We start from the raw sequence: 10,268 nt of genomic DNA, 5'->3' as shown, positions 1-10,268 counted from the left end.
ATTTCTTCAGACTTCATATTTTATTAGGGAGAAAAGGGGAAATACAGAGACTTGGTAAAGTACTCAGCCTTCTGAAGCAGAAGCAGATAGCAAACTGCACTACATCTCAAAACAGAAGATTTATTAGGTTATTATTCTTCACTATATTAAACCCTGCTTTAAGACAGTTATCTGTTACCTAAGAAGCCCGAAACTAGGGTAGTGCCTGAGACTTTAATTTATTCCTTTGCAATTTTCTTCTTTTAATTATGTTTGAAATAGAGTAAATAGCTTCCATGGTGGTTTCTGGGACAAGTTTTCACTGAAAGGATGCAAAAAGAGCAAACAGTTGACAAGAGCAGTGACAAGACATCCAGAAAATACTGTCAGTGATAACTTGCTCCATGGTACTGGTTGTGTGTCATGTATACGCACACAGCAAAAAAGGATTTGCTTGTTCATAGCAAGCTTATTGCCCCTTGATGGAAGTCCTAAAAATACTTTAAAAACTGTTAAAAATCTGAAGGACTTATTTTTCTTTCAGTAGGCTGGATGTAACACCAAATAAACCTGTACATGCAGAAGATGGCAATATGGTTATTTATTTTAATCTGCATTTAAGATTAAAATCTTATTTTATTTCCCTGATTGTTCATCCATTAACTCAATGGATGTAAGTAAATAAGTAAACTTTTCTGAAAACATTAATCTGTGACTTCAAGTCACTCTTTTGCTTTAAATTTTATTTCCTTCTTTTAAAAAAAACAAATTCATTTAATTCATTTTTTTCTGTCAAATATCATCTGCCGGACTTATATAGGCTGCAGTACCTAGCCCTAGGCAGATTTACAGGCCAGCTCTTCCCTGAAGGCTCTTTTAGCTCCTACTCAGAGGGCAAGGTTGCCATCAGTGGCCATATTCACAAGATATGTAGTAAAATGTGGCAGGCAACCTTGACTATCAGCCCTAAATGTCATCCTTGAAGGACAGGCTTGGCCAAAGATCAAAGTTCAGGCAAATGGTTTTTGGTATCTTCAAGTGGCAAAAATACAGAGTGCAGAGTATTTACCCTGGATCCCCACCAACACCTGCATTGAGCTGGGATGGCAGCAAGGCAAACTTCACAGCACAGGGAGGAGCTGAGAGAGAAAGGGTGAGCATATCCTCTGAGTGGGAGCTTGCTGGTCTGACCTTGCTTATCTACACGTGCATCACCTGGCACCTGCACCCACACCAGGCAGCTGCACACCAGGGCATAGTAAACACGCAATAAACCCTTGCTCTAAAAAGCATCAGAGGGAAAAAAGCTCTGTGTCCCCTCTAAGCACAATGCTATCATGAACTTAGAGCACATCACTTTAACGCTGAAGAGAGAAGGCTTTCAGCAGCTGCGGATATAGGCCAGTAAAATGAGGTCTGTGGTCCTCAGCATCTTGCAGCTTCCCTGTTTCTCACCAAAGACAGACCTTAAAGCGTTGCCCTTCAGCATCGCTGAGCTAGCACAGGGAGTTGAGAGGATTACCCTTTCCTACCTCAGCTCATAGAAACCGTGCTGCTTTGATTTGCAGCCCCCAAACTTCTGAATCATGCAAACACTTGTCAGCTAGTTGCTGCTGAAAAGACAAAGCAAAGTAGCAGCTTCAGATTCAAATGCAAATGTTGCTGGAGAGCATCTGAAATAAAAATCGTGTTCAAAAGTTGAAGGTCCTTTTCAGTCAAAAAACCTTGAACTTCCTCAAAGGAAGCATGAAAGAGGTGGCTATAGAACCAGTAGTAGATAAAACACCTGCTTTCTGCAAAGCTATGTTGAGGATCTGCATGTCCCATCAGATTAATTTTGGTACTAGAGGAAGAGGAAGGAGAGGAAGATTGTTCCGTCTACTGCTCTCAGGGGAATCCTGCAACAGAGAGGTTGCTATATTAACCACTTCACTGTTTTGTGCCAATCTTGTTATCTGTTCTTGTTAAAACCTTTATTATTCATGGATGCAAAAATCTGATCATTAAAGCAGCATAAATATTCATACCATGTGCATTTCATTTAGCTACTTGGCAAAACTTCTCTGGAGTACAAGAGTTTTGAGGAAATCTGGCTAATGAGACCAGAGCATAGGAAGTATGCATGAGTTTTCCTTTTCACCTGCAAATAAATGCAGAATAACTAATGAAATAAACAACAACAAAAAGGGCAAGAATTCACCAGGCAGGATGATATGCACACTTGCTTTGGCTTCTGTGCCAATGGGAATGCAGGGCTTCTTGTAATGCAATTAAATGCAAGAACCAGGATATTGTGAAACTAAAGTAGAAAGCATGATAAGCATCACTGCATGGGTTTATCGGCTTTGCCTCACATTTAAAGTGTAACCATTAACATTGTGCATAGTCCACAGTCCTGTTCAATCCTTTCTTAAGGTAGAACTGACATTCTTCTCTCTGCAGCTGTGCTAAATCAAAATGTTGCTCTATTCCTCCCTGTGAAAGCCACTATATCTACACTCTTCACGTGCTCCAACTTCAAGATCTTTTTGATGGCAGAGATAAAACAAAAATTTCTTCCCAAAACAAATTCTAAAAATTACCTGTAAAACATCTGCTACAGAGAGCACTCAGCAGCTGGGGAAGACCTCTCAAAAGGGCCTGGTTCATCAAAATCCTGAGCTGCCACCTCCACATGCAACAGCCCCAGGAGAAGCCCTGCAGAGTGCAAGACTAATCCCAAGTTATTCCTGTTTTAGAATAGCAAGGTGAAGTGTGTATTTTTAAATGCTAGTGAGTTTTCAAAAAGGAGCAGGGTAGGCCTGAGTCAATGTGAAATCTTTCCTTGATTTCTGCAAGCACAGACCAGAGAACACAATCAGGCACTTTCCAGGTTTTCTATTTCATGTTTTTATGAATTTGCACAAACAAGCAAGCCTACTCACAGGCAATTTACACCAGTAACTACTCCTGGGCTTAGAGTCTGCTATACACTTCCCACTGCTGCTCAGCCATCTGTGACTGAATGAGCTCTCTCCTCCACACCCCTTCCCCACCCTCATTGTAGTCAACAGAAGCACTGGGATACACGCAGTGCTATGTAATGCACAGCATGCCAAGTTTCCACTGAAGCATTCACACCCAGCTAAGGGCTTCATTCTTCTGACCCTCCTCAGACAACGATAGTTGCTGCAGGATCACAGCTTGTCATCTGCAATATGTAACACTCCACTTATTCCCAATACCCAAGTGTAAATGGGTTGAGACTTCAGTATCTCATCAGGGCTGCCAGTTAGGCCTCAAGATGCTTTCCTTCTGCTGTGCTTTTTCTACACTTCCTGTTTTGTTCAGCTATAGGTAAAGTGGCAGTGAGGAGAGAAAAAAACAAAGCCTCATAAACTTCTTGGACTAGTGGTCAGTGATTAGTCAAGCAATTAGTTGAGACACCCTAACTTACAGTACATGAGAACAAAGTTCACAATTGGTTCTCAGCACAACAAGGATCAGAGTGAGACATACCTTCTGTATCTTATTGATTTATTTGACCTTTCCTTTCACAAATACGCTCCAGACAAAAACTTCAGTATTCTCAGCAGCAGATAAATGTGGATAGATAAATGTGTTTCAATGCTAAAATTAGTACTGGAAAGTATATATTGGTAAGTGGGCAAGTCCCACAAAATAGCACTTAGGGCAAGCAGGCTTTGAACATAAATTCTTGTTTCCAAGAACTGTGAGACTTGAGATTGTATCTACAGCAGGAGGTACCTTCCATCCTTCAGAGTCACATTACAAGGTAGAGAAGAGTCTAGAAATCACTCTATACTCTTGATTTTGAATGCACTGTATGCATTCACAAAGTGCTAGGAAAACAGAAAATTCTTCTTCTTTCCCTCCAAACACACATCTAGCTTACCACCCTGCAATTTCTCATATTTATACTCCTCCTTGCGTAATCAAATGACATGAGAATTTGCTTGAAGAACCATCATAGGAAAAATGACTGTTTCAAGATGTGCTGGTGGCTGCAAGAGTTATCTTGTGGTTTGAATTCTTCTAAATGAAATATGACTGACAGTATTAGTCAGCTAACATATTTATTTGGGAGGAGGGAACCAACAGAAAACCTATTTAGCACAAAAATTTTATATCTCTTTTTGAATATTTCTTAGAGTTTATTTTTTCATCCAACAAAGACATTGCTTTAAAATCTTCTATGTGGTCTAGGGAAAATTTCAACAAAAATTCAAATTGGTGATATTTCAGGTTGCTTGATTAGCAGGAGCAAATCAAATGTGCTGAAAGCAAACACAAATAGCCACATATAAGAGCTGCCTGCACTGCAGCATTTACAGTGAAGATTCAGTCTTGTTTTGGGCTCTTATGTATACAACTGCAATAGGAAGTTGAATCAGGCTTTAAACTAAATTTCCCAGTAAAGGCAACTGCTAACAAAAATAAGAGTTATAAGGAAGGAGGTACTTTTGATTCCTGCAGTGTTAATGCCTGTAAAAAATTTAACCATCACAGTTGATTACCACATCTCTAACCTGTATAAATCAAAGCTTTGTTCTAAATGAATAAAACCATTTTGGCACACAACCATATTATAGCAGTATGATGCTATTATAGCAGTATGATGCATGCCTGAATATTCCTGAGAATGCCCTCAGAGGTACTCTGTGAGCAGAAATATTCTGCAGAAGGGAAGATGAGGGAGTATAAAGGCCCATTGTGCACACTAATGCAGAAAAATGAAATCAAATACCATTCTCAGCAAAAGCAGTGTCTTCTGAGCAAAGGCTATTAAGTGTGTCAGACGGCAGGATATTTTCTGGACATGGTTATTATGTTAAAACATACTGAACACGTGTCACTTATAACCCTCTCCTCCTACTAACATCACAGCTCCAGAGAAAAAAAATGGTGCATCAATTCTTTGTATCAAATACTCAGACACACAGCTTTCCTTCTCACCACGCTGTCATTTCTCATTTTAAAAGAAGGTTAGAGTAAGTTATAATTAGTATTTGCTGCCCTGTCAACTAATTAAATATAATAAAAAGCTTTCTGTGAGCTTAATGCTAACACAATGTAATTACAGCAGTTTTGAATGTACAGTGCATGTACTACAGGTTTTGGTATGTGCTCCCCACCTTTTATGACCTAAATTCTCAGGTTCAATCTATCATAGGAGTAGTAAGCAGACACTGCCAAAGACAACTATTTCAGACCTAAACACAAGCCAACACCAATGCAGTCATGTACTTTTGGAAAGGCACTACTATATCAGCCTTTGGGAGCAGGGTGGAAGAAAGAAGAAAGCGAAAGCCGTCCAGTTCTTTGCTTCCACTTTTCTACCCCTTCCCTTCAGGAGGAAACCTTGGTACTATAAGGTTCCCTAATGAATTCCCCCATTCATTAGGCTTGGCTGCTCTGAGCCTTTTTGGTAAAGGAAGATATGGCTAACATTTCAAAACCACTTCTCAGATTTGCCAGTCTGAGAGACATCCTGGGAAGAGGGGGACTGCACCTGGCCTATTTGCACAGCTCTGGGGCTGGCTCTACTCTTCAGGAAGTAAGAGTTGCACCTTACAACCACTTGTTACGCAGGGGAGGAAGATCACTTGCAAGGCCCAGAGCAGGGCAAAGTGATGATGTAATGCACCAGCACTTGGCTGATACAACTCCTTACCCTCTTAAGTATTTGGAAGAGCTTTAAACACATTAAAAAGGGTGAAGAGCAGAGATCTGCCAGGGCATTGGTAGTGACATCTCTAGGCAGTCAGTTGTTGTGCCTGTAATGTGGATTTTTCGCCCATTCCCATTCACACTCCTCTCAATTCCTGTCCTGTCCCTGGAAACACTCAAGGTCAGTTTGGATGGGGCTCTGTGGAACCTGATCTAGTGGAAGATATCACTGCCCATTGCAAGGGCATTGGACTAGAAAACCTTTGATGGTCCCTTCCAACTCCAACCACTCTATGATTCTGGGTAAGGTAGGTACAAAGAGCCCACAAACGAAAATGCATTTAATTAAACAAAAAGGCAGTCTAAAAGAACCAATTAAAATGATGAAAATCTTTAATTTTATTTAAGTATAATTGTACGGACACGTGTATATACAAATACAGATCTTATGGGGCAGGGCGTTTGGGTGTTTCTTTTTTTTTTTAACATTTTCTTTTAAGTTTATATAATGTAAGCATTTCAAAAACAGCACTCAATGAATAAGTGCAAAGAAACTGCAAAGCAGGGCAGTACAAGCACAGGACCACACTGAGCTGGACTTTCATACCCAGATGCATACACAATGAGTGTCTTCAATGGGGTGTCAAGAGTAAGCATGGTAAGCGGATTTCGCAGACTCATGGGTAACCTCCAACATGCCAGCATCTATTAAACTGTACAGACAATGGCAGCAAGCCTATTGTAGGGAGATTTGTCTCACATCTGAGAAGCTCGAGGGCGAATGCATGGGAAAAACTCAGTGATGCCAGACCAGAAACAGATCTGCCCATTCACAGCTCCAAATTAAAAAAGGAGGAGGGTGGGAGAGGAGGCAGGGCAGGAAGAGGGAAGAGAAGTGTGGAGGGTTGTACATTAAAACTGGTGATTACAAAATCCAAGTGTAATGAAAAGAGGGGAAGAGTTAATACTCTAAACCTCTGAAAGTGGCTGAACCATTGCACTCATAAGGCAATGAATTAAGTCCAGTTTTGAGGGCTAGGGGTGGGAATCAACAGGTACAAATACAACCATTTTCCTTCCATAATTATAGAGGAAAGGAAACAATCTACTTAACTACTCTCAGTACCTCCCAAATTTGTTTCTAGTTCTTTTGGAACCAAGTACATACATATATCGCACATGTCACTGGCAAGATCCCTTCTGGAAAAAAACTATTAATGGGAACAAATTCAGAAGGAAAAGAGGAGGAAAAAAAATTAAAAAGAAAGAAACAAACAAAATAACAGAAAAGCTGTTATATCCCCAAAGCCTTTTTAGAAACAAACATGATACAAAAGAATAAAACTAACACAGAAACCACAGGGCTCCAACATAAGACCTTTAAACACCGAGGATAAAACATTGATCATCAAAAGTCATGTTGTTCCAGGTCTTGACATTGTGAAGTCTTGCAACAGATGAACGATTTTCGAAGATGAGTCCTGTATGCTGCAGTGTCATGGCCACTTGTCTCTCAGTTCTCAGCCATGATCACACTTGATGCTTCAAAGCTCTGTCTTGTAATCAACACGTGATTTTAATATCCTGAAAGTCTATTGTTCTCACTTACAAAAGACATAAGAATCAAATTAATACTTTATTATCAAACACTATATACAACAGAGGTTGCTAATAATACAGAATTTAAAGAACATAGCTTTAAGTTTTACTTGTCTTTCCTTCGCCATCCAGGTAAGTACAGTACAAAACAATATTCTAAACTAACACGAAATGTTACCTTGTCTATTGAAGGATACACAGTATCCACTAAACTGACTGATCCCTATTTTCCTGCTTCACATTGCAATGTCCTTGGCAGCTAGGAGTGCAGGTCATGGGTGTAAGTTACCCACTAAGGCTGGGGAGAATCAGTACCTCAGACTTGAGCAGGGGCAGATGAAGGGTAAGGGAGCAACAGACTCCTTAATTTTCAGCAACATCTGCATTTAAAGCATCCAGAGGTTTGCAACACAACACAAAACCCACCAACATTTATGTACTTAGTATGACTGGGATTGCCTAATGCCATCAAGTATGAAACTGGCAGTGGCTGGAATGCTGGGCAGCCTGGGGATCATCGCTTGTGTTGTCCCTCACATATGCAGCAAGGCTCTGGGACAATATGAAGGGGCGAGTTTCACCAAGAGCAACGCTAGTTACAGTCCTCTGCTGTGGGTAAATGGACGTCTTCAACATCATTCAGAGACAAAGGATGACAAATGTCACCATTTCTACATCAAATTTGCACTACTTGTGTGACTGCCTGCAATTACTGCAAATCACTTTAATATAGTTACACATCATGCAATATTATCTGTACTGTGGTTAATAATCCATTTGATAAGGTGCATTCAGATTAAGCTCACCTCATCCAAGGCTTTTTAATTCCTACCTACAGAAAGTATTAGTGTATGTGTATCAAGTATATACACCTTAAAGAGAGCAAAGTACCGTACAGCCTGTAATGAGATGAGGACTTCCCTCACTGTTTGGACTGCATCTTTATTCTCTGCATTTCACACTAGAGTGAACATCCTGCATTCCTCCTATAAGTATAGGTCCTGTATTCATGAACATGTATGATATCAGGCAAGCCCAGGTCATAGCTCAGCATGCAAAAAACCTCCCTTTCCATACCAAATTTATTTTCCCCTCTCCTGCCTCAACATCTGGAAGGCTTTTCTTCATTTAAAAATATAAAGTCTATGAAGTGGTATCCACTAAAGGCATCAGTCCATTTTATTACTGCAGAAATTGTCTTCATAATTAATATAGAAAAATCTTGTTTTGCTTGAATATGCCCCATGTTTTGTTTCACCTTTAACTTAATTACCACAGTTTTGTAAGAAAAGCTCTGTTTCAGTCTGAGTCTGAAATTTCACTGATTATGTTTAGCAGTCCGAATTTCATGGCAGCCTAGCCAAAAAATACCCCAAGGCTTGCACTTCCTGGCAAATTACTTCTCAAAGTTTTGTTAGCCAAGGCTCAGATACCTTAAACAGGGTCACTCCTAATTCCATCAAACAAGACAGTCCCATTTCCTAATTGCATCAAGGGTTACTGTTTCTCTCATGTTTAAATAGGACAAGCATATATACTCACTCTCAGCATAAAGTATATCTAAATAATGTATTTTCTATTCTAGTGGATTTTTAAAAAAATATTTTGTTAAGTCTTTGGGAGCCCATCTAGTTTATCTCCAGCTGATAAACACGTTTCCTCTACTCTTCAAACTGTGCTGGAAGGGGAAAAGATCAAAAATCAACATTGAATTAATATTCCACACTTCTTTTCTTTTCCCCCACCAAACAATGCTATTAGACAGCCCTGGCTTCTTCTACATGTGATTTATTCCCATGACTGAGGAACTTACAGGAGAGACAAATCAAGAGAACACTGGAGATCCTGTGTTCCAAACATGTTTCGTCTGACAACCGATGTCCTCTTTTAGCATGTATTAACACCCAGAGCAGCATCCAAGGCTATCAGCTACTGAGTCAGCGCTGGGGAAGGTCACTTTATTCTCAAAAGTGCCTCTGCATTTCAAGAAAAAAATTTTAGCACCACGGTGATTTGTTTTAAAATAAAATAAGCCGGTGTGCATTATCCCCTTAAAACGAAATAACAGAGGCACTCACACCCCCAGTGAAGTTTCCTAAATCTGACCTTGCCTGCTGTGTGTTAACATTCCTAAAAACTATCTTTTTTCTCTCACCAAAGACAGCATTTCTACTTGTGAGCAAAAATGTTACTGTCAAAGATGTTTCAAGAGTCCCATAAGAAACATCATCTTCCCCTTTCAGAAGCCGGTTCATTTAGAAACTTCTGGAGGAAATGGTGTTATGTCTATTCTTAATATCTCCCCTCCAGTCCTGACATGGTGACACAATGCCTTGCATGACCATCTTACAGTGCTGAACGAGAAGGCATAAATATTGTATCATAGAGAAAGACTCTCCCAGGTTTTCATTCACTTTCCTTATCCCTCACTGACTGCATTTGCCACTACACTTTCTTGTCCACATACGGATGACATAGTGAGCTAACAGAGGTGACTTCTTAAAGGAGAATGCAGAAGAAAATAAGAATCACTAGTGTCACTATTATAGTTTGGCATTTTCATTTGGAGTCCTTTTATTTATATGGAGGGGTTAAGAAAGTCACAGGGTAGGTAGGGGTGGGTGCTGAAGCTAGTTATCCCCTTCAAATTTTTGCTGAGTTCAGGCTAAAAGGGAGAAGAAAAGGGAAAAATAACAATTTGACATCTGCAAAAACAATAAAGTCCCTTTCCTGGGATGAGCAGTTAGGTGGATCTTTGATGTTCCAAGACCCTGGTATTTTCTGTGACAGGTCGCCGGAGCACAGTGTGCTATAATATCAAAAGCACTGCCAGGAGGAACAATAGAGTTGCCAAAAACCGGCTGGGTATCCTCGGTGTCTGTGCCGCGTTCTCACCACGGGATGGCTCGGCTGACTCATGTACGGTATCATCTGTTCAAACAGAAAGCATACATTCCAATGAGATTTTGCATCCTTAATAAACTCTCACTGAGCCGACAACTATAAGTAGATTTCAGTGC

At 40.1% G+C, this 10,268-nt stretch overlaps 1 protein-coding gene across 2 annotated transcripts in view; it reads right to left on the bottom strand.

The window, feature by feature from the left end:
* Positions 1-6,030: 6,030 nt before the first annotated feature.
* The window catches only part of EFNA5 (ephrin A5), a 205,950-nt gene continuing 201,712 nt past the window's right edge, over positions 6,031-10,268 (bottom strand). For both annotated transcript variants that reach the window (XM_064735970.1, XM_064735971.1), the window contains exon 5: positions 6,031-10,179. In XM_064735970.1, the coding sequence (XP_064592040.1) occupies positions 10,058-10,179 (122 nt within the window). In that variant the 3' untranslated portion in view covers positions 6,031-10,057. The remainder of the gene's footprint in view (positions 10,180-10,268) is intronic.

Source organism: Zonotrichia leucophrys, chromosome Z (genome assembly GCF_028769735.1).
Source record: "Zonotrichia leucophrys gambelii isolate GWCS_2022_RI chromosome Z, RI_Zleu_2.0, whole genome shotgun sequence".
NCBI classification, from domain to species: Eukaryota; Metazoa; Chordata; class Aves; order Passeriformes; family Passerellidae; genus Zonotrichia; species Zonotrichia leucophrys.
This window is presented reverse-complemented; position numbering and strand designations above follow the sequence as displayed.